Genomic DNA, 25,202 nt, shown 5'->3' on the forward strand with positions numbered 1-25,202 from the left:
CCTAAATACAAGTCAGATATTAACAATGTTTTATATTGCTTGGTAGTGTGCTGCAGAGCTAAAATATAAGAGAGAGGTGGCAGTTACTGCCTCATGTTTCAGGTCTATGTCATTTTTGTAGTCCATCATCTATAATCCAAATCCATTAAAACCACACAAAACAAAACAGAAAGCTAGAAACACCATATAAATATGACTATCAAGTTAACCTATGACTCGATCAGTACCAGATATGACAATAGTTTTATACAATAAACTCAATCCAGAACAATACAACTTCTATGTCATCTTTAAATCACAGATTTCCTTACTGTTATTTTGAAGCACGGAGATCTATAAATCATAAAAGCAGCAATCATGCCAGCAAGAAGCTCCAAACCCTTTCTGAGGTATCAGAGTCTTGTAACAAACTTTTGGAACATCTGAGTGTTCATCTTATTTTTTTCAGTGACCAAAGAATGTAAGGCTCTCCAGCATAAATTCCTCACCAAAAAAGTATTTTTCCCAACAGAAGCACAGATCTGACTAAAGTGCATGCCCACAACCAACCATCTTCCTGAATTTGATCTGGAATTAGGACTACATGTAATGGCAGTTTTAATGCAACAAAATCAAGTATGAAGCTCATCCCCCAAAACCAGGTGAGGGAAGGAAAAAAATCCCTTTCTTCTCCTCTTGTTTCAGAGCTCACTCTGAATGCTAAAAGTAAAAAAGTTATGTTTAGCAATTGAATATCAGAGCATAATTCTTTACACAACCCACATGGATGCTATGTCCCACAATGAAGATGGTCCACATCTGAAAAAGAGAACTGAAAACTGACAGCATCCCTTTTTTGTTTATTCTGCTTTTGCAAGTGAAGTGCAACAAAGTTGGCTGTGTTCAGTCTTCCTTCCACCCTCTTCTCTCCTCCCCCTTCCCAAATCAAGAATAGAGAGAAATGTTTAGGTCAATCCCAAACCTTTTCTTTAACATCACATTGGGAGACACCTGTCATAACATCTCATATTAAGCACAACTGTCTCCAAAATGCTTTATTACATTATTGATCCTATAACACATACATCTCCAAACAATCCATATCAATGAAATCTTTCTTTAGAAGTTTGCGTATAGAAAGGAAAAATAAGTAAACACAAACGATTAGTAGTTTATTTCAAATCTTCTTGCAATTGTAATCCTCAATCAAAGAGAACAGTAAAAAGGAATCATATCTAGTTTGTCAAACAGCAGCCACAAAAACAAGGTGGCATTTCTCACGCTCCCTTCTGCTCTATAATCTACGTAACTTATTCTCTCCAGGAAAGGGATTTCCAAATAGCAAAGCAGTTTCAGCAACTAGATAAAAGTAATGCAAAAAGCAAATAGAGAAGAATTCTCAATGGAGAGGACATCTTGCACCAACTCTCACTATTTGAATGCATAACTGTATTTCCAGGCGCAGACAATGGATTTTCTCCTCTGCTGAAATAGGAATTAGGTCTTAGGAAGCGATCAATCCTCACACCACGTGGAACGGAGAAGCTGAAAGACGATAAAGTTTAGAGCTCTAGCACTAAAAGAAGTTGGTGAGAAGATGTCGTTTTCTCTAGAGAAGAGGAAGGATCATACATATCATCAGGTGACTACGCAACTCACTGTAGGACACTTGTTTCTCTAAAGGAGCAGAAAGATCCATTGAAACATTCCTCTCAAAGCCTCTACTGAGTACACAAACATTGACAAGGCTGAACCTTCTTACTTACCGGTATGACAAAAAAGCAGATATTTGAGACCACAGTCTATCATCACCTTCCCTGCACTCTCTCATTTAGCCCACAAGTGCCCATGAACAACAGCCTCACACTTCCAATCAGCTCAGCTTAACCACTGTATTTCCAAGCAAGCATCACTAATCCACCTGCACCACATGTCACACTTGCAGAGAACTTTCTGTTAATAGTCACAGTTATTCAAATACAGCTTGTGTGAATCCATCTTCCGTTTCCTGTTTCATATTCTGACAGACTCCTCAGGGATACACTTTCTTTTTAGATTGACATAGCATCCAGCAGAACAGAAAACTGATCTGTAACTAGTTTTAATAAGGTACTATAAATAAGCTAAATATATATATTCTACACAGATCAATCTCACACAGAATTTTGCAGAATTCTGAGACATCTGAATACAGAGATGTCTCAGAACTTTTTTTTTTATTGTACCAGGACCTCTGAAAACTCAAACAATGGAAGCTTTTGGCCCATCAATGCAAATTCCAGACTTCTGGATCTGGGTTTTGTGATTGGCAACATGACAAATTCTTTTCCCACACAAGAACTGTAGCAGGAATTCTCCTTGATGCTTACTTAGCATAAACTTCCTAATTACTCAAGAGTCAACGCTGAAGAGAGAAGTCTTCATCACAAAGTCTGCTCTGGGACATAACTGCCAATTGTCACGGCACATTTGTCTTTGACAACGTAAAATATTTTTGGATGAATGTAATTTTATTTATTCTGGTAGCAAGACTGAAGAGGGACAGGATGTTTTTTCATGCTGCTGACAAGCTGCACTCATAGCGCTTAAGGGATAAAGCGGCATTTGACAAGAAAATATTTCTAGAAAACACTTCCTTGGACACTTCACATAATTGTTAGAACCCCATATATTACTAATCTTGTATATCTACCAGTTTCATTACTCATAATGGTTTCATGAAAGAACTAAATTCTTCCTTAGAGAATCAGTATGCGCATAACAAAAGGCAATTTCTTTTTTCCTGTATAGTGATAGTTAATGCACCAATACTTTATTTCATTTAAAATGTAAATTAAATTCTGTTTTCATTTAATCTCAAGTTAAGTATCCTATCCAGAGGTACATATCCAGATGTTGAAAAACTAACAGAAAAGGAATGTTGAATTATAATCTATTGCCTTATCCTACTCTTTTTATTTTTATTGTCAGTTTGGATATCAATGTCAACACCAATCTGAAAAAATACTGAATCAGGCTGAAAACTGTGTAAAACTTTCACAGCAGTGAAACTAAATAATGCAGCCATTAGTATAAAGTGAAATGGATTCTTTTGGCAAGTAGCTGGGCAATAACTCTATTTCTAAATTAAATTTTTACTACAATCTCAAGCTGAAACATATAAGATTTTTGCTACCAGAGTGCACCAAGGCTAAGCCAGAACTCTATAAATACCTCTTAAAAAATCATATTGAAGTTATCAGATCTTTATAATACTTATTGTTTACATTACATCTTTCATTTAAAGGCCCTAAAGCACATGCAGATACTGATAACTGCAAAAAAAAAATGCTAATCTCAGAGAAAAATACATCACCGGATAGTCTCTTTAACATAGGCTAACTTCTCAAGATGATAGGACAAATTAATATCTGCACTGCATATTTTTAGCCACTTTGCAGCTAACAGTCTGCTTTGCATGTTTTTATTGCATATTCAATGGTTACCATTTGCAACGATAGCAACTGTCATTTTAAATTACCATTAGGTAACAGCCTACTAACATAAAAGACTTTCTGTACTTACAATAAATAACCATTAGCTCAAAAAAAAGCCTTCATAGCAACTGGAGGTATACATTGACACACAATAACTTCTTCTAGAACTATACAAACTTGATTATTGCCAATTTAGACCATTCTTAACTCGATTATGAATTTAGGAAAACATGCTGAAACTACAGCAGCCATATTCCTACGAATTAATGCTGTGCCTCCAGAAAGGCCCCCTGTGAATCCACTAACAAAGACGGTAAACAGTAACATATTTTATTAATCAAAGTTTAAAGACAAGTGATCAAATTAAGACAACATCTTTCGGGATATGAAGTTACCTCAGTCTGAAAATTACAGTTAAGACTGTACAAAACAAAACCCCACTTCTTATAACACAAAGCTATTAGAAGTGTCATGAAGGAGAAATACTTTAAGGAACAGTTGAGGAATTGACACTGGATATTAAACCAGTTACTGTTTCGTGTCCAGAACACTTCCCCTCAACTATTAATTTCCAATTATGACATTGTCAAACTTCCCAGTAAATAACATTATGGAAATGCCCGTCACTTAGAAGGGACATCCTGAAAATGACACCAGTTCAGCTTTTCCAACTACTCCTGGAACACAAGTAGTTTGTGTGGTGCTCTGTACACTTCAACCTTACCTCTCAAGTGCCAGAATATGTCACTGCCTCTTCTCAAAACACTAGAAAAGATCTTGGTCTCCCAACAATAAAATTTGAGCATCTCCAGCTGACAATACTCTGATTCATCATTCTTATGAAAACAGAAAAATGCCTGCAAAAATCAAAGCACTGGGATAGAAAACAGCTGACACATGTTGTTTCTTGAGACAGAAGTGAACATAAACACACTGAGAAACTCTCAATACTGTACTCATAATTTTTATTAAAGAAGGCTAAAAGAGTTGGAGTTCAGCCTGGAGAGGAGAAGGATTCGAAGACACCTTACAGCAACCTTCCAGTACCTGAAGGGGCTATAAGAAAGCTGAGGAAGGACTTTTTAAAAAGGCTTGTAGAGATAGAATGAGGGGGAACGGGTATAAACTGGAGAGGGGCAGATTTAGACTAGACATAAGGAGGGAATTCTTCATAATGACAGTGGTGAGGCACTGGCACAGGTTGCCCAGGGAGGTTGTGGCTGCCCCGTCCCTGGAGGTGTTCAAGGCCAGGTTGGATGGGGCCTTGGGCAGCCTGATCCAGTGGGAGGTGTCCCTGCCCATGGCAGGGGATTGGAACTGGATGATCTTTAAGGTACCTTCCAATCCAAACCATCCTATGATTCTGTGATACCGCCCATATGCTAGGAGAAGAGTCAGTTTAGCATTTTACCCTATGTACTCCTACACCCAGAAAACACACACTTAGATCTTCAGGCTTGCTAATAGATTATCTGGTTCTCCCAAGATGGATCTGGACAATCACAATCTATGAATCACCTCAAGACCAGACTGTTGTGCCTTCCCTGATACACTGACATAGTTCCCTACACATAGACATTTTTCCATCTAGAAGCATATCCAAAGGAACAGAAAATCTTATGGGCATTTCTGGAAAACTTGTGACTAGCAGACAAAAGTTATCACCAATGGGCTCTAAATCAAAACATATACACACACACACACCTTTAGACCACACTACTGTGAGGCAAAACACTATCAACCAAACAAAAATACTGAAAACAATAACGTGTAGTCCAATACCAAACGAAAAAAGCTGAAAATCAATTGCAAAAATGTTAGAATAACATTAAAAAGTGCTTAAAGCGTCTGCCGTACTTATTTATGGATTGACTAATTTTGCTTTACAATGCTAATTATAAACTTGAAAGTATCTATTCTCACAACTTAAGCACTCTACTGCTAACTTCTTGTTCTCTACGCATCTATACTGCTTGACCCCGTTCAAAGCAGGAGCAGGTGATCTTTTCTGTACAAGTTTTTAGCACTGCCACAGGTTAACTCCTCCCTTAAGAGGGTGGGCAGGGACACTGAAGTTAAAAAGCAATGTGACCTAGACTTAATTAAACCTTATTCAAAACAGTTATCAGGAAGGTCCAGAAACCATCATATGCAATCAGGATGCAATTGTATTTATACTGATACAGTGATGCCACGATCAGAACAGTTACATTTTTAATTGTTCCTGTAGGCATGAACACATCACCTTAGTTTTGACATCTTCACCAGTATAACAATGATGGACTGAAAGTAATACAGTATATCTTCAATAGATTAAGGGATTTCGTCTGCTTCACTTTTATAGTGCAATGACTCTACCGCAATCTTTACTTTCTTTAAACTGACTTCCCAGGAAAAAAATCTGCAAAATCAATTTCCTGTACCACAGTTATTGAGTAGAAGGGGAAATAGCATTTTCTTCTCCACAGAATCTTTCGCAGATACTTTGACCCTAAACGTAGGACTTTTTCTTAAATTTCTGTGCCAGCATTTGGGGAGACCTATCAACCCATGCACAACAACACAAGTGTAACATCTCCTTGACTGTCTTGCAGTCTGAACTCCACTGGTAACCTTCTCTCTTAACTCCCATTGAGGTGTATCATGAACTTTATTTTTCACATCCGTTTCTACCGGAGGGCCTGAGGAATGATATACTGTGTTAGATCAAATCCACATCACTTACATGGACAAGTCAGAATGATATCACTCCCTCACTGCAGAAATGGAGGGTGAAAAAGAGTGCGTGTTCAAAAAAAAGATCCAAAGTACTCAGAATAAGATATTCTTTAAATATCAACTTCCATCTCTGCTTGTCTGTCACAGTGCAGCATAAACAAAGCACCAAAAAAGAAGAGGGCGCACACATACATTTGACAGTGTAAGAGGAGATATAAATGTCATGCTCTACTCTTTCTGAAGGCATGTCAGGAAGCAAAGCAGGGAAATGATGAAAGATCTACAAAAGAGGGCATACAAAAGCTTTCAAACTGTCACTATTGCCTTGCAAAATGCAGGGAAGATATTCCAATTTGCACAGGCATAACCAGTTCACACCACTCTCACTGGTTAACCTTCCTCTACAAGATCCAAGCACAGTTATCTGAGAAAGGCAGAGAAATACATTAACAACATAGCATAAGTTATAATGATTTCCACAGAAACCCCACCTAATCTTTACTGTTCTAAAGGGAAGCTGTCATGTAGCTGATGCTCTAAGATTTACCAAGCTAACAAATGACATAATTTACGAGATAGAGTATCCACTCCAGTTTCTCAAAGCTAAAAGAATCCTTCTCCGCACACACACTTCTCTTACTGAGAAATATAAACAGAAGCTGTTTGGATACAAAAACTTTTATTTATCCTATTACTTATGTGCTAAGACATATTCCAGGCAGCGTGCAGACAGAAAATACCACTGTATAAACAAAGTTTACAAACTAAGCCATATTGGCTTATTCTCCAGATGAAGAAAAATACTCCTGTCAAATGGGAAACTGTAGAATCTTAAAAACAAATTTCTCCAGCAGTTCTTTTTTGAATAAAATCTTGTTCTTTGAACAAAATAAAAGTACATTTTTAGAAGTGTTTGGGGCTGTTTCAGCTATATCCAAGAACAGAAAACAGAAATGGCCATTTTCAGTAATAACATACTGACTCTGCTACCTACAAAGACAAAGGTACTATTGGAAAACTGAAGTGGAGTAACATATGAAGAAAACTATGGAAATTGGTACTTCAAAATATGATTTCTTATATTTTATAATCAAATTTAACATTCAACCTCTGCTCTCTGACAACTGATTAAACAGCTCAGGCCTTGGCAAGTCATGAATGATAAGCTTTATCGGGAATTATAAGCTTTATTGGGAACTGCAATGAGTAACCTGTAAAGGCCCACAGCCCACTCTTAATTCTCTCTATGCTTTGTTTCACACTTTTTCAGCATTAAGCTGTCCCATACACCCTACATTGCACTTGAAACAAATTTACAGAGCTGCATGTAACGTGCAAACAGAGTGAGAAACATCTCAATGATCTTAGAACACCTCAGACTACGCTTTGCATTGGAGAACGTCCATGACTACGCAAAAGAACAACAAGATAAATACGGTAAACTGTATTCTTGAAAACCCATTGACTTAAGCGAAACTATTCAGCTCTTTGAGAATGAGCACAAATGTTGCTCTTTGCACTGGAATTCCCAATCTTGCATTTTTTTTTTCATATTTTATATCTTCATTTTTATATTTTACAAATATAATCAAGAAGGCCAGAGGTTCTCCGATACCAATGTAAATAGTGGCATTGGAAAACGGAGATTTCTTTTTTTTTTTTTTTGCAACAACCTAAGATGCTGCCAAAAACTACACTTCTGGCTGAATCCCAAGAGAACAACTGAACAAGTCAATGCCCAACAGAACAACTGAACAAGCCAGTGAAGTCCCACCTTTTGTTCAAAATTTTAAAACTGAAATTGATAATCTGTCTACTCAACAACAAGGCACTAACCAGCCAGCTGATGTTCAGCTACCTAAAGAACTTCTAAATTAGCAACACCAGTCTGGAAATACCCCATCAGCACTGTCCCTGAGCTTTCTTTCTGGAAGCACTTTATCACCAAATCACTAGTGATTTAATTTTTTTCATGTTTAATGACTTTTGATGCAAATATTATGTGAGTATCCACCATCCATTGGTCACATGTGCTGCTGTAAGACAAAGCAGTGCTTGTCTTGAAATTTCATCAGTAGATATTGAAGTACTTTGAAAAGGAATGACCACTGTACCCCTCTGTAGATGGAAAAGAGAAACATGACCTGACTTGCCCTAATCCAACAGCAAAGAAAGGAAAGCACAATTTGCTCCAATTCCACTGTTTTATCCGTTAGGTTGTACATTGTCCTATGCCCTAAATATCAAGTATATCACTCTTAAATATAGTACAATCTAATAAAAAAACAAATTATAAAACAATTTCAAAATATATTGAACAATGGAATTCTCACATGTCAATAGCTATAGCTGAATTTTGATGTAGTTTACGGAAGCCTTCTGCTACCACTTACAATAGCAATCTTTACATAAATAAAAATTTTCTTCTGAAATAATAATCCATTATCGATGCAAGAACAATGTACCATTCCATTCAAATGTCAATTCCAACAATAAGAAAAAAAGAAAAATGCTGTCCACTAACAGTAGCAATGGATTTCCTTTTCCTCCTCTTCTTCTTCTCTATTAGGGCAGAATAAAATTAGTGAGTTTTTAATAAATGACAATTTTAAAACAAAAAAATTAATACATTTTGAGTTGATGATTTCTACCATGTAAACAATTTGTAATGGATGTGAATTACATTGCTATTGAGTCTATTCTTTATCATTTTGCCTGAAGGCCAAAAGCGTACAATCCATTCACAGGTTTAACCCACACTGCTGCACTGTAGTAGTGAATGCAGCCTCTTAAACAGGTATCTGATAACACACTTCTGGAACATCTGAGGAAGGAAAGTGTGGGATTATGACCCAGAAAAAGCTAGGTGTTTCCTAGCAAATCCATAAACACCTTAAAGTTTTATCACCAAGTGTCTAGACTATGACAAACTCCTAGTTTCCCTGTGGACTTGTCATAAGACAAGTGTTTTTCAACCACTGTTGGGCTGGGGACAGGAAGGGAAAAAACCTAAGGAGACTCAAAACTTTGAAATATTTTATTAAAGATGCTTCTAATACACTGCCAAAACCCCAGTACATTTTAACCTCTATTACTGGAAATCAACATCTTCATACCCTCAAGATGTCTCTGCACTCTAACAGCGAATGTTCTCTTCATTATTATGGGGAAATGGCCCCTCTGCACTGGAAATTGAACCTCGTCTCTCCCCTTTCTGTTTCCTAAGTATTCCAAATAGCTAATACTAATTAGCTAATACTAATTAGTACGTCCGGTGATTCTCTCGAAACATATGATTTCCATATGCAAGTGCAACAATCATTCCCATATCCCTCTGAGCTATCAGCATAATCTGAAGTTATTCCCTAAAAAGCCCAGGGTAATGCTGAACCCACTCAACTCAAGGAACATCAGAAACATGGTCAGAGTCCCTTTGGCTGCAGTTCAAACTCCCCCAATATTTACCAGCTAGAACATTAAGATCTGATTTTATTTTCCACTTCGTATGACCACCATCCTTGAAGTTTTAAAAAAAAACCTAAATACATGCCATAAACATGCTTAAAAATCAGAATGCTATGCAATCCAAATAAATCAATATTGCTTAATTCTGCAAGAACCTAAAATGAGTTAATGCAGACTATCAGACTATCTGATTTTATGCTATCACTGGGTATTGTAAACACCTATGCTGGGTTCTGATTTTGTTTCATTGCAGTAGGAGGATTATTTTAATATGGAGAGGATTGATTTCATTCCTCTGTGTGCGAGTCGCTGTTGATATTCCCAACCAGAAAAATTCCTTTCTAGAATTATCATCAGTATATATTACAAAGGACTGTTTACTTCCACCCTGCCTCTGTTCTAAAAGCCTCCTCAGTGTTAATTCCCAGAGGAAGGCTACAGGTCTCCTGTTTAAAATTTCTCTTTAGATTTTCTAATCCTTTTCTCCTTAATCTCCATTATATGAAAAGAAATCCACATATGCGTGGTCTGCAAGAAGCTAAGTAACTTTACCTCTCACCATAGTTACCACATCTGATTTAACCACTGGCTCCGGACATTGAATCATTGCCCTTTAAGATCTAAGATTTTATTTGTGTATGCCTTGATACATTTAACAAGCATAAAATCCTAAAACTAGGCTGATTTTAATATCATTAGTAGACAATTACATTTCAATTTATGCAACCGTAAGATAACATACCATCCACCTCTGCTATTTCAGTACAGTGTGTGTTGTTTTCCAGGATCTCAGAAGCTAAAAATGTTTAAATGTGTTACTGTGCCTATTATTGAAAAGATTTTCTGTCCAATTCAATTCTTGGAATGATTCTGAAACAATCTTACATTGGGATTTTCATTAGTGCGCTCAACTATTCTATTAGACTTTTTTGTTTCTCATGGTAACCAATTTTATTTGACTTAACAGAAGCTGTTCAAATATTTAAAGGCACTCTGAGATGGCAGGAGTTTATCTAGGAGCATACATGTTGTGTCACAGATATTCCTTTCCTTTTCCTCGCCTTTTTTTTTTTTGCTTGGTTTTCAAAAACAGTAGCAAACAAATGAGCTCTCGACCAACCCCACGGCACTGGGAACGTGCTCGCTTCAGCTCTTTATGCTAATATTCAAGTTACAATGGGCACATTTCGAAATTACAGGCTCGGCAGTTAAAACAGATGCTTCTTACGTTCCTTCATATGCACAGGATCCCTCTGCCAGCCCCGTCAGGCGAAACTAAAGTATAAACATCTGCAACACCTCTCTGTTTTGTTAACATTCTTTCACACGTTTTCTTGCTAACTCCAAAAAGGCTCAACGGTGTTAAAACAACAACAACAGTGAGATTGGAAACATCTGCGAGATAGCTACGGCAAACGGAATGAAACATGAATAAACAAAAACATGGCGAAAGTGGCCTGGGGTTGTTACACTGTCAGATCATTTTTCCAAGCCCAACATCAAGGCTTTTGTTACAACCGAAGCGGTCATTTGCATGGAGAACCAACAGGGTTTCTTCTTCTTCAGCGTCTCCCCGATCGCAGCACACACTCGCTTCTCTCCGGCACACACAGAGGCAAAACCTCTCCTTTTGCAAACAAACAACGCGGCTAAACCCACACATATTCACAACTAGGGAATCTACAGATCGCGAACAACGCTCCGCATGCCAAATAGTTTGCTACGAAGACGTAATTTAGGTAGAAAAATAAGAGACAAACCTTTGGAGCGCTGCCCCAGCCGGAGTTGCTCTCCCTCTGCTCTGCTGTTACTGACAAGATCAGGCTGAGATTAACAAGTCCATGCGACTCTGACAGCCCCACTCCTCTGCCCCCTCCACACCCGCCATGGGCTTGAAATAAAGGCAAACTTTGAGAAAGTTAAAAATTGAATGAATTAAAGGAATGGAAAGGACAATGGCAGGAAAGCAGAAAACACTGCCTGGACAATTATTGCAGCAGCGCACTGCTCTGTAGTTAAGGCTGGGTCAGCACTTTCTGCCCAAACCCCTCCATTTTTCAGGGGGCTGTAACTCAGGAAGCCTAAAAAAAACAATTGTTCATGGCTAAAAAATTACTCATAGGCAACCCCCATGCCCTTTGCATGTTAAAGCATCCATTTAGACCACTGAGAAAGTTACAGGACTGTAGGCACTTTATCAGCAAGTCATATTTTATGCAAATACAACTTTTCATCTTTAAATGAGGCTTCACAGGAATTTGATCTACCTTGTGGATTTTGCCATCCCCCCGCCCTTTTTTTTTTTTTTAATTACAGCAAATTAATAAATATTTTGACACCTGAAAACTGATTTGCATAAACAGGGAATAATTTCTAAATAACTTTTACACGCCTGGACTGCATGAAAGGTACCAGATCAGTAACCAAGATACTAAAACGCCTGCTCCCACAGCTGATTCAGACACTGGCCTCTATCGAGGTCTCAACTCCAATCCTTTATGGCAACTTTGTAACCTCGATTGCTGAGTGCATCTACATTTTCCCCGATAAGGAAATTGTCCCTATAATTACGCTAAAATAAGAAAACAAAGCGTTTGATCTGCAATTACTACTTTAGAAGCACAGTCTAAACTGTGGCACATCAGGGCAATCTCTCCTGCTTCTGTTAATCGCTGGGTTTTGTTTGTTGGGGTTTTACACTCCTGGTAATTTCCTCTCAGATACAGAAATAAAGCCACCAAATTCTCCAGCCTATTTACAAAAGCCAGATAGACTAACATACTTTTCAGTTACAAGCTTAAAGTTACAATACCAAAAAATAAATACACAGTCATATTTTAATTACTTGTAAAGTAAAAATATTCCCTTAAAAGTAAAAATTGTGTAACAGCCCAAGTCTGCTAGGCAAGAAAACCTAAGCGGAAGTTTTGTCCCCTCTGACCGATACGGAACAGCCAAACAACAGGCAGCTCGTGTTATCCTTACAAAACCCGGTCTATCAACACTTGTCCATCAAAATGTGTCCCTCTGCTCTCTAGGAATTTCTCACTCCACTGTTCTATTTCATATGTATTAGATAAAATCAAGTAGCATCTATTAGAATGGAGCAATCCATTAGAACTGCTTGGTTGCTGTGAATAACTCAGTAAAGCAATAAATTCCCCAGTAAGAATTGTCTCACCCTCATTACCTTCTAGAAGTCCTAACACTTACTATCTGTCTCAAGGTATCCAATATTAGCACAGGTCACCTTGCATTTCTTCCTTACAAAGGCAGCTGCTTGGCATATTGAGACGAGCTCCTTTGATATTAACACCATATTCTGTCCATGTTGTGCATGGTAGTTGTTAAATACCAAAATTTCCGCTATTATGTGGAAGAAAAAAATAATGTAGATTAAAGGTAAGGTCCTAAATATTTCATAAACATCATAATTCATCAGAAGAACACAGAGAAGGCTTCTACTTCTCCATTATAAGATGGACAGTACAATCACCATCCACCTGCTCAGGGCAGGAGAGCTGGGCCAGTGGGACAGCCTGGGTTCCCACCTGATCCAACGTATGACTTTATAGCACTGGTTTACACCAGTCTTGCCTACTAAAATGAGAAATGATGAAGATACATTTGCTTCTGCCACCCTGGCACAGAGGTTAGAATGTCCACAAAGAGGAGAGAGAAGCGTAATAAAATCCCAATCCACGGCAGTTTTCTTCAGCACATGGAACCAGAGCAGTAAGGTTTCTGATTTGCTCTACTGAGTAACAGACAGAGAATTTATGTTTACAAAAGACAGAGAATTTGCATGCAACGTTTGACACTTTTGTAGACACACTTTTCTCTAATCATTAATCTGGAGCAAAGCAGAAGAGTTTTGGAAACACTTTTAAGATACTGTCAAATAAGTAAGGTTCTCCGAAAGCTTTGGAGTACACTGTATGCACTGCTTAATTTTAACTAATTGCTAATTCACATTAATAAGGCACTAAATGAGGACAAACACTGGTGGATTAGGATTCAACTAGACAATGCCAAGAAACACAAAATGGAAGCTGGTTTTTATTCTTCCATTTGCACCACTAGGGGACAATGAAAAATAAACAAAATACAGTAAACAAACCTTAGTAGATCCAACTTTGTATTTCCTATTTAAAAATAAAGCAGTATAATTTATAAAAACTATAAAAGCAAAGTTATATTGGTAATTAAACTAAATTTAATTAAGTTAAGCCTCAGCTTTATAGCTTTGTATGGTAGGTTAAGCAGAAGACATTTATTAACCTAATATTAAAGAACAAAGTACACCCCCTGTATATAAATAACCATGCCCAGGAATAACAATAACTGTAAATCTTTTGTTAAATTCAGCAGGAAACTACAGATTCTAACAAGTTAAAAAGATCATTAGCTTAATTCTTATCTCCACATTTATCATGTCAACATTTATGTTACAAATCAGCAGCTGCAACCTAAAGTTGAAAACTTGCCAGAAATATGCATAGGTTGTATCAATATTTGCAGATGGAGTCTAGAACATAAATTAGCTGACACTCAACACTTAAAGCTTCCTCTCTGAAGTTGCAATATTTAAAGGTTAAAGATTAGACATGCTCCCTCTTGTGTTAAACTAAGAATACACGGAATACATGCTGTTTTCTCGACATGATGGTTGCTTGGCCATCTGTTCCATTCAGCAAACCCTTTAACTTTGGCTACTACTGCCTGACAAACCTTCACTAATAATTCCCCAGTTTAAAGACAGATGTAGTCTCAGCGCACAACCTGTATCCCTAGAATATTTATGTTACATTAAATTAGTTACTACATTGTCATAGAGCATTTCATCTATTGCAATTAAGTTTCTTTTGACAAATACATATATGACTTGGTAAACTACATAGAAAGCCACACTTCTTCAGTCCCTATAGTCCTAAAGAGTTAAAGTATGCCAAGTTCAAGTTGTTCAGTACCACCAATGACATGGAATATTGAACAGCAAACTTCCTTCTAAATATTAGCTTACAGAATATTTAAGACAAACAGGAACAACATGAAGAATTTATAATGCCACATAATAACGTTTGTAAATAAAACAGCAATCGAGCTAAGCTTTCAGTTCTCCCAACTTGACAAGCTCAGGTGAAGCATTCCCTGCACAGAGCCTAAATGGAGTCAAAATACTCCTTACACATAGCCTCTTGCAGAATCTGGCCCCAAGATCGTGTCTAGACATGAATGTTAATCCCAGGTGTAACTAACACAAATGTTTTTACTAATATACTTTTTAAACAAAGGCTTTGCACCTGGTGTGGGCTTGGCAATTTATGTTTAGGTATACATTTACTGATTATGGTCAGTACCAGGCTGAATGCCAGGGCAGCTGAAAATAAACACTAGTAAATAGTTTGCAGGCCAAGGCTGAAGAGAATCTAACATTCTGCTACATGACTTCACACATTGTCTTTTATTTACCCCCAGCCCTTGGTGGCAGATAGATGTTCTCAGTGCAATGTAGCCTATACACCCTGGAAATAAATAATATTACCGAGTACTCTAAGAAACACACTTGTTAAATACAACTTGGTCTGTCAAACCATGTAAGTTAAACCATGTAAGTTTCATCTAGGAAGACGAAACACATTTGTGTTTATTTTCCTAAGGTCTTCTGCGGACCAGAAATAATACAACCACAAAGTTTAGGAAAGACAGCAAAAACCACTGTGACTATTAAAGGGTACAGTTTTGGGGGTCTCTTTAAAGCCTCAAACCACAACAGCCAACTGCCTCAAACCTACGTGTGCTTGTTCACAACTCTGCAAGCGCCTGCACTGAGAAAGAGAACTTTTGCCGCAGACTTCAACAATAAAGTTTTTATCACTGCTCATTCAGCTCCTGATCAGCGTGTCCACTTTCTTACTGTTATGCTGCAAACCTTAGAGCTTCAAGGTCTGACAAATTGCCGTTCATCTCACTCGGTAAAGTCTTAAAATCATAGTGAAAAGCTTCATGTAGGTACTAAAAGAGGACAGCACACGTCACGGATGAATCCAGGCACTGCCCTCCACGTATTATTAAGAAAGTAGGTTTCATATCAATAGCCAGAGGATTAAATACTCAAAGAGTGTTTTTATTGCCTCAGACACACAAGTAGAGCAGGTCTGCAGGATCAGGCTCCCTTTAAAAAAGGGGAACACTCATGCAAGCTCGGTGGAAGAATTATTGCTCATTTAAACCAGTGCTTTTCACCTTACCGCCCACCAGCTCCTTGCAGAGCGCTCGCGGGGACTTGAGCAGAGGGCAGCCCGACAACCGAGCCCTTCGAGGGCGCCCAGAGCTCCGCAGCTCCATCCAGACCCCGCCCGCGAACCCAACCGACCGCGAGAAGGAAAGGGGGGTGCGAGAAGAGGAGGAAACCCCCGAAGTGGGAAAGTGCTACGCGAAACTTACGGCGCATCGGGGAGTGAGGACAGGGGGCGAGGCAGCTGCAGCCCCTCTCCCCGCCGGGAGGGGCACGGGGGGGTTCGAAGGCAGTTGGGGGGGGAGGAGGGGGGGTGCACATTCGAACTTTGGGGGCTTTGAAATCAGCCGGGGGGGGGGACGGGGGGCTGTGAGGGCAGCTGGAGAGGCTGCATATTCGGACATAGGGACACGGGGGGCTGCGAGGGCAGCTGGGGGGGGGGGGGGGGCTACATGTTTAGACGGGAGGGCACGGGGGGCTGCATATCCGGACAGAGGGTCACGGGGGGCTGCAAAAGCAGCCGGGGGGGCTGCCTATTAGGACACGGGGAGCTTCGAAGGCAGAGGGGGGAAGCTGCGAGGGCAGCTGGGGAGGACTCCATAGTCAAACAGGGGGATGTGGGAGGCTGCGAAGGCAGCCGGGGGTCTGCATATTCAGTCGGGGGTGGGAGGGGCACAGGGGGCTGCGAGGGCAGCTGGGGGGGGGGGCCTGCATGTTCAGATGGGGGGGACACGGGGGGCTGCGAGGGCAGCTGGGGGCTGTATATTCAGACGGGAGAGCAGCTGGGGGGCTGCGAGGGCAGACTGGGGTCCGGGGGCTGCATGTTCAATCGGGGGGGGGGGGGCACGGGGGGATTAAGAAAGTACCGGAGGGCTACAAGGCTACTCTGGGTGATGGGGGCGGGAGGGCTGTGTGTGTGCCCACCCCCCGAGCGAGCGGCGGGGCTGCACCACCCGGCCCGTGGGGAGAAGGGCACTGAGCCGGCGGGAGAAGCTGCCGCTCGGGCACCGCTCCTGCAGGGCCGAAGGGCGGCTAAGCCGCCCCCCCTCCCTCCCCATTATCCCCCGCGGGGAAGGCGCAACCAGCTGTTGAGCGAGCTGCCCCCGCCTCCCCTGCCAGGGTCGGGGCAGAGAAGCCGCAGCTGGGAGGGCGGCCGGGAGAGGGAGCCGAGGGGAATGGGACTCACGCTGTCTCCGCTATTTAAACCTCTTCCCGCCGCCTCCGCCTCACTGACTCTCACTCACACTCTCCTCCCCGCGGAACTTACTAGGGGCGGCCCCCACCCCCGTCTCCTCCCCGGCCAATATACACACAGCCACACACCGGGACGCCTTTGCCCCGCCCACCCGCGCCACGCGCGCTGCCCATTCGCTGCTTTCCCTGCCCGTCAGTAGGAGGCGCGACACCATTGGCTGAGACACCTGTCAATCAGCGCGCGTCCCGCCCCTGCATAGCAAGTTCCGCCCCATAGACTACTTTCTCTCGGTAGACCACGCCCCCTCCATAGACCACACCCACAACTCTAGACCACGCCCTTCATTCAGACCACTCCCCCTCGTCCGGCATCCCCGTTCCCGGACACCCCGGAGGGTGGGGGGGAGCTGTGTGTTAAAACGGCCGTTTGAAGTCACCCTCAGCATTTACTTTTAGGTCCCGTCTACTGAGCCCTAGCGCGGATTCTGATTGGGAGATGGGAAAGCCCTTTCTATGGCGATTGAGCGGTTGATTGTCCATCACCCCCAAAAAGTTCCGCCTACTTGCCTGCCGTCATTCTATTTGATTTGTCCGCGCGTCCTGGAGGCCACGCCTCCTTCCGCACCTCTGACCAATCAGAAGCGGCTTCTCAACCTCTAAGGCGGTGTCAAGGCGGGGCGTGCGAAAGACTGGATTTCATTGGCTCTTGTCCCGCTGTGCGCTTCTTCCGCTATCCCGCGGAGCGTACCACACCGCGGCGGCGGGGGGGGGATGTAAGGGAGGGGGGGAGCGATCGGCGTTGGTTCGTCCCGCCGCCATTAGGGATGGGGCGGAGGAAGGCGCTGCTGTCCCGTCATGCCGCGCGCGCTGTAGGTAGCTCCGGTGCGGGGTGGGTGGGGGGGGCGGGGGAGGAGGTGGTTGGTGCCTAGATCCAAGATGGCGGTGCAGGAATCAGCTGCTCAGCTCTCAATGACTTTGAAGGTGCAGGAGTATCCCACTCTCAAGGTGGGTGCCGAGCTTCCCGCTGCTCCCCCCGCCACGGGGGAGACGGGGGGAAGCGCCTGGCGTCCCCTTATGGAGTAGCTTTAAGCGGGGGATGGAGGGAGATGAGGGCTTGGCGAGCCCCGGTTCCTGCTCGCTCCCAACCTCGGGAGACCCTGGAATGTGGACGTGGGGAGGGATTGCAGCCACCCCGGCTCCTTTTTCCTCCGTCTGGGCTTAAAGCGGCTCGGTCTTCTCTTTATCCCCTCCCCCCTGCGCGGAGGGACGTGCCTGGAATACGCGGCTCTGCCCCATCCCTGGAGGTGTCCAAGGCCAGGCTGGATGGGGCTCAGAGCAGCCTGGTCTGGTGGGAGGTCCCTGCCCATGACAGGGGGGGTTGGAACTGGATGATCTTTAAGGTCCCTTCCAACCCCAGCTGTTCTGTGATGCTATGGATACGCGGCTCTGCCCGGGGGGGAGGCTCCCAGGCCACCCTGGGGAGCTGGAGGAGCTGGGAGAGGGGAGGTCAAGCCCTGGTCGGGGGGAACGTGCTGAGGAGCAGGGTTGGAGGGAGCAAGGCTGGGGATTTGGGGCTCTCGGGGGGGGGGGGGGGGGGGGGGGGGGGGCAGGAGAGGGGCTGGGTGGAAGGCGAAGGGTGATGTAAATGCTGGTCCCCACGGGATGAGCTGCATCGACGTGGCGTTGTTAGGAGACGTGTTAAAGGGGGAGGGAGTGGAGGTGGCAGCAGAATATGGATCCCTGGCTGCTTGGTTCCCCTCGAAGATGGAGATGAGTTTAAAATCATAAAAAGGGAGAAACGTACTGAGAAAGGCTGGATGCAAATAAGCGAGATACTCACGGTTTGGTAAAAGCGTAGGGTGTTGTTTAAGGTACTGAGGCTGTCTGAAGGGTGACACTTTCCCAAGACCGCATAGCCGTTCTCTGGCTTGAAGTAGGTATTGTAAAGCAAATGAAGGGCTCGGTAGTGAGCGTTAAGGTCATCGCCTCCAAGAATTGTTGAGCTGGAAGGATGATGCTCGTAGGAATCGATGGCAACCTTTGTTTGAAGTCTGGTGTTGTGTATACAGTAGGTCTATCACATCAATAGCAATAACTGTAGAAGGGAGCTAAGAGAAGAGTCTTTATTGCAAAGTGCTTATTTAAACATCTCTCTTATGTCAGTGTATTAACTTTTTTCATCTATAGGAGATGTTTGTGCGAAGTAAACTGTTGTGCTGAGATCATTCTCTGCTTTCATGCACTGAGTACTGTGTGCTCTTTGCAGTGTTGATTTTGCAGGCTTTCTAGCCGTGTTCTTGTGTGTGTCCTCCACTCTTCTAGTTTCATTGTACTTAGTTCTAAACAGAAGAAAGACAAAGTGTTGATTCCCGTTTTACATATGATGTGAGTTTTGGGTTTGTCCTATGCAGGGGCAGCAGTTGGACTTGATAGTCCTTGTGGATCTTGTCCAACTCAGGACATTCTATGATTCTGTGATATGAAGGCTTCTTTCTGTCTTCATGAAGTACTCTAAAGCTGACAGCATCAGGCTTAGCTTTTAAAATAGCTCTAAAGAGTGCTCTTGTGCTTTCCACAGCCAGAAGAATGTGAAAGCATTTAAAGTTAAGAAGATCATCTCAAGGCTGCATTTTAGATTTATTCCAGTTGTTATCACAGCTTCACTTGTTACATTCCTGAAAAATTACTGGCAGTGAGGATCAGTGAGTTCTTGTTTTTCTGCTTGTGACTTAAGATGAATTGTCAAAGTGCCAGCCATTTAGAAGGTAGAGAATATTTTGGACGAATTCTTTTATTTCCACAAGCATACTTCTTCCCTGAAAAATCTTAACACAAATATACATAAGAGAACGGAATGTTGTTTGTAAAGTTCAGAAGCTAAATAGTAAGAGGGTGAGACACCCTTGCATTGATACTCCTCATTTCCTAGCAAAGGTGATGTTTATTGATTCTTCCCAGTACCCATTCAACTTCTGGGTTGTTCCTGTAATCTTTGGTAGCTTTTGTCATTGTTTGGAAAACCTGTCAGAACACTGTCTGCTCAAATCTTTTGAATGTATCCTCTTAAGTGTTCTTAACTGTGAGTCATATATCAAAACATTTTAGTGGTAGAGGTGAAAAAAACATCAGGGAGAAATGAACACCGAGGCTAAAAGTCTACTAAAGTAAGCTGATATTGGGTCACCTTTTGTTCATTAGGAAGCAGGTACCTAAAAGTCTCTGTGGGACTAGGTCTCTGTGGATTTTTATTCCCAGTTTATTCAAACACTGTGTGAAATGGATACATACCATTTTGTTAATTTTGTCCAGCACCGCAGTAGCTCCGATATTTCTCTTGGAGCTCTGGACACTCGTGATTTTCCCTGATGCGGGTGAAATAAAAGATTTTAAGCTTGTATTTATATCCTTCCTGTTTCTTCCGTGTAACTTCCTCATGCCAACATCACTAGATAATAGTTGTGTAATAGCTCTGCATTGACAGTGTGTTCCACAGAGTGCTTTTCATGTGGAAGAGAGCTTAAAACTGCAAAGGGAAATCCCTTTTCTGTAGCTGAATTGTGGTTGCTGCAGGAGTGGAAATGCTTCAGCTGTTCTTCAACAGTTCAGGTCCAGGGAAGTGAATAGAATTTCATCTGAATCTAGCAAAGCAATTTAAGTGTACAAAATAGTACTTCAATATTGTCCCCTACTACAATCCCTTGTCAAGGACAAGAAGGTTGCTAGCTATTCTTCCTCTCAAGAAGAAACCTGCTGATTGAGAATTCTGCTCTCATGCATCTGAGGGCATGTAATGTGAAAGCTGGCAATGTAAAAACGAATGAATGTGAACATTGTTATCGTAGTTCTTTGCTGAAACACTAATAAACAAGTGATGACAGGAAGCTAGATAATTCATCCATATCTTTGGAAGTGTGAATACTTATGAAATTGAGCTAGCAAACTACAGGGAGTAAGATCCCCAAAACTGGAAGATGGAAGACCTGAAAGCAGGAATGATCACTTGTGCAAATATTATCATCTGGCAAGAGTTTCGGCTTAGCTGGGCTGCAACTGCTTTAAAAAACAGCTGATCAAAAGAGGAGCTGTGGAAGCACAGAATCCTTGAGCACCTTCTCAGATCTGTTGTTTGGCTGCTTTTGTTGGCAGCTGTGGCAAGGGAAATGCTGACAGCAGGTTTAATAAAAAATTAATTTCTTGTGAAAATACTATGTTTACCTGATTGCTAAAGTGGGGAACAGATAGAAGAGTAGGATTTTACTAAGTGTATGCCTTAAGTCTGTAGCACACAGAATGGCTGAGGCTAGGAAGGACCTCTGGAGACTGTCGAGTCCCACAGCCTCCCCTCAAACCGGAGTCAACTGGACCAGGTTGCTCAGGGCAGCGTCCAGAATGTTCTTGATTATCTCCAAGATGGAGACTCCAGCCTCTCTAGGCAAATCTATTCTAGAGTTTGACTGCTGTTTTGGTATATACATTTAAAAAAACCAAAAAAAACACCAAACTTTTTTTATTTTTACATGGAGTTTTCTGTATTTCAATTTGTGCTTTTTGCCTGTTGTTCCTTAACTAAGCAATGCTAAGAGGGGGTCTGGCTTCGTCTTCTTTACTCTTCCCATCAGGTATTTGTACACATTGATAAGACTTCCCTCGAGCCTTTTCTTCTCGAGGTTGACCAACCCCAGCTCTCTCAGCCTCTCTTCATATGTCACGTGCTCCAACCTGTTAGTAATCTCTGTGGCCACAGGCTGTACTTGCTCCAGTGTGTGTCTCATACTGGAGGCCCAGGACCAGGCACAGCACTTCGGATGGGTCTAACACGTGCTGAGCTGAGGGGAAGCATCACTTCTTTGGGCCACTGGCGATGTTTTTCTTAACCCAGCCCAGGGTGATGTTGGCTGTCTCTGCTGCAAGGGCATATTGCTGTCTCATAGGTGACTTGTACACCAGGACCCCCAAGGTCTTGTTATGCAAAGCTGCTTTCTAAGCTGTTGGTCTCCAGCAGGTACTGGTGCACACGGTTGTTCCTTTTCAGGTGTATGACATGGCATTTTTGTTTGTTGAATTTTTTGAGGTTCTTGTTTACCCATTACTCCAACCTCCTGAGGTCTTGATGGATGGCAGCACAACCGTCTGGCATTTTAACAACTCCTCCTACTTGTATATCATCTGCAGACTTTGGAGGTGTGTCCTGCCCCATCAACTTCTTTTCCCACTGAAACAAGATTAATTTTTTGCGTAGTTGGTTGCACTACTTTATTTTTTCCCCCCTGTTTATAAGCTTCGCTCTGAGTTGCTGAGTTTGAACATGGTTTTGTGCTTTCCTGTTATGAGCTGAGGTACTTTTGTCAAAACTTTGAACATATGGTAGCAAAAGTTGTTTGGTGAAAGCGATTTAGGCAGAACTTGAGGACAGTAAGAGAACATCTAATTCACTGTCACTATATCAGAAAAAAAATATAAGGCACTTCTAGATCATAGTCTGGTTTGTAAAGTGCTTTTCAAGTAGACGGTTGGCACAATAAGCTAACGTGGATTTTGTAACAGTCAGCTCTTTACTGACTCAGTGTGAATGATCATATCTCACACTAAACCCATCTTCAAACTGGATGCTCTGACTCGGTGAGTGTGCACTGAATGTCCATACTGAGCATTCGTGTGCCTCTGAATAATGTGCTTCCTGTTTTGACACATCATGCGTGCATGTCAGCAGACAAGTGTGACGTCTTCTGTGCTGCTGCTCTTCTGCTCTGGGATCTGTGTACCACTGTGTTTTAAGAAAAATCTGATGCTGTAGGACTTAAGACTTTTGACGTTGGAAGGCAGCTAAAGTAGGAGTTGGCCCCTATGGGAACTGGTCTCTTTTCTACACCTGTTGGCTTTCTATAAAACACACTTTCAAGTGATTAATGAAGGAAGAAAACACAGTAAAAGGCAATAAGTAACAGTGTGGCCATGATCTAGAGGTGCTGCTGCATTATCAGTGCTCCATTGTGCCCACATGAAAACATTTCAAGAAAAATTATCTCAAATCTTTTACAGAAGACCTCCTGTGAGTATCTTCAAAGTGAATACTTACCTGATGTTGCAATTTGCAGTTGCAACATACTTGATTTGTTGTGTTTTCCCAGGACAGTGCCCTGTGAGTTTAGTTAATGTAAGGTTTCCGGTATAGAAATAGTGTGTATGGTAGCTCACATGTCAGAGTCTTTAAATGTTGACAGAAGGCAAGAATATCTGTGAAACCTTTGATTCTCTGCATAGTAAATGTTTTTCAAGAGCTGGGAAGCAGGATTAAAGGTGAGCTTCAAGCAGTTGCTATGTATTGTAATGGAGGAAAAGGCTTCACAGCTTTGGGTGACAGGAGTAGAGGAGTTCTTACTGGTTGTCACGGACCACCTAGTGTCCATCTTTCTTATCTCTATAAAATGCTCCAGTGTTCCTGTATTATGTAATCAGCATAATAGTGCACTTTTTTGGCCCACAGTTTTAGCAAAATACTGTTTTGGCAGGTGGGTATTTTCTGTTAGGGCATGCTGGCAAAATCCATCAGTCCTTGGAAACTTAAGAAACTGCCTTCATTGTATGCTTGACCTCCTGTAGCTTACAGAAGGTACTGAAGGTAGACTGTATAGGAAGTATTTCCTAACCCAGGATGTGAAATATGCCACATTACTTGGTTACTAATAATACATTATAGCTTATTTAAATAAAGTCAGTTTTTGTTCAGATATCTTTATTATGATAGCCAGTAATTTAACTGGTTGACAACCTGGTTTTGATCCACCTCGGCTTTTTGACTGCTTGCTGGGTTACCTTGAGTTGTACACTAGTGAGACCTGAAGTATAACAAATAATATACTGAGTAGAACTTTGGGCATTCCTATTTTCTGATACAGGACTGCTGAATCAATAATCCTTAGTTATTTTTCTTAGGAGAAATGCTGTCACTTCAACTGGAATGGGTTATTTGGGAGCAGTTTGATTGGAAACAGGGTCTCTAGCCTAGAGGCTCCAGACGGTATCATGGTGTCTGGACTGTGCAAACACAGGAGGATGATGACCTCTTTCATTTAAAAAGGTGACACTGTGATTAAAATGAACAAATATTTGAAGAAGAAAGAAGGATCAAAACAAATGAAGCAACTTGCTTAGGACACAAACCTGCTGTGTGACCTTAGCTTAGCAACTCAACCGCTTCTTTAGAGAGGTAGGAATGCTTAGGGTTTTGTTTGTACTGCAATATTTCTAGTAAAATCAAAAAAGCAAAGAAATGTCTTTTGAGGCACGAGCCTAAGTTGGCAGCTGTAAACAACTGTAGGAAAAAGGACTGGTCTCGGGTGTCTGCAGTGTGGCTTTAGGCAGGGCTCTGAAATTATTTTCCATTTGCTTACATAAGGATGCATGACAGGTTTGTATAACCATAAAATGGCTTTGTGAAGCACTTAATTTTGTTGTTGGAAGCCTTGTTCAAAAGTTCAGTGTGTTCAGTGAGAAGTTAGTAGCAATTTGTGTAAAAGGATAATGTTTTGAAGGATTTTGATAGCTGTTCTTGAATAAGTGTGTAGCAGATGGATAGTCCAAGAATTTTTGCTATTAATTCTCTCCTGTATTGAAGTAGCAGCTTTGAGTATTATACTGATATGTTCTTTGTTAGACGTAGCTGCTCTAGAATATTTCAGTACTGTCTTCTTGGGTTGTAATACTGACATGTTTTTAACTAAGGAAAACTACTAGGCTTTGCACTTCAAAGGCATTGAAATGGTTTGTAAAAACCTTTCTTTAAATCCAAATGATCTGCAGCTACATTTAGGCTTATGAAATTTTGTCTGTTTTGATCTGTCTGTCTTCAAGAGTTTATATTAATGCTTGTACCTAGTTAAACCTAAATCCAGCTATTATTCTAAGCCTCTCATTCCTGAGATGTACTAGTTCTCCTTGGTTTTAACCTTGTTTTCCTTTTCTGATTTTGCCTAGAACAAGGAAAAGTATTACTATTTCAATGGGTTGGTGAGAGCTACACATCAGGAGAATTCATTCTATGAATAAGTGGTGATATAATTTACATTTTGGATGAGTTCAGTGACAAATAGTGATGCTGACTCAGCTCTGAAATAATCCAAGAATTATAAAGA

At 41.5% G+C, this 25,202-nt stretch overlaps 2 protein-coding genes across 6 annotated transcripts in view; one reads left to right on the top strand and one right to left on the bottom strand.

Annotated features, from left to right (window-relative positions):
* CTBP1 (C-terminal binding protein 1) overlaps positions 1-17,121 on the bottom strand; it is a 252,000-nt gene extending 234,879 nt beyond the window's left edge. Inside the window, exon 1 of one of the 2 annotated variants that reach the window (XM_054064932.1) lies at positions 17,063-17,121. The gene's annotated coding sequence lies outside the window, so the exon portion shown is untranslated. The remainder of the gene's footprint in view (positions 1-17,062) is intronic. The other variant, XM_054064931.1, reaches the window with a different exon arrangement.
* Positions 17,122-17,859: 738 nt separating this feature from the next.
* MAEA (macrophage erythroblast attacher, E3 ubiquitin ligase) overlaps positions 17,860-25,202 on the top strand; it is a 47,684-nt gene continuing 40,341 nt past the window's right edge. The window contains exon 1 of one of the 4 annotated variants that reach the window (XM_054064938.1): positions 17,860-17,939. In XM_054064938.1, the coding sequence (XP_053920913.1) occupies positions 17,895-17,939 (45 nt within the window). In that variant the 5' untranslated portion in view covers positions 17,860-17,894. Of the gene's footprint in view, positions 17,940-17,968; positions 18,076-25,202 lie in introns of those variants that run through there. The other 3 variants (XM_054064940.1, XM_054064939.1, XM_009556004.2) reach the window with 3 other exon arrangements.

The sequence above is a fragment of the Cuculus canorus genome, chromosome 4, assembly GCF_017976375.1.
Source record: "Cuculus canorus isolate bCucCan1 chromosome 4, bCucCan1.pri, whole genome shotgun sequence".
NCBI classification, from domain to species: Eukaryota; Metazoa; Chordata; class Aves; order Cuculiformes; family Cuculidae; genus Cuculus; species Cuculus canorus.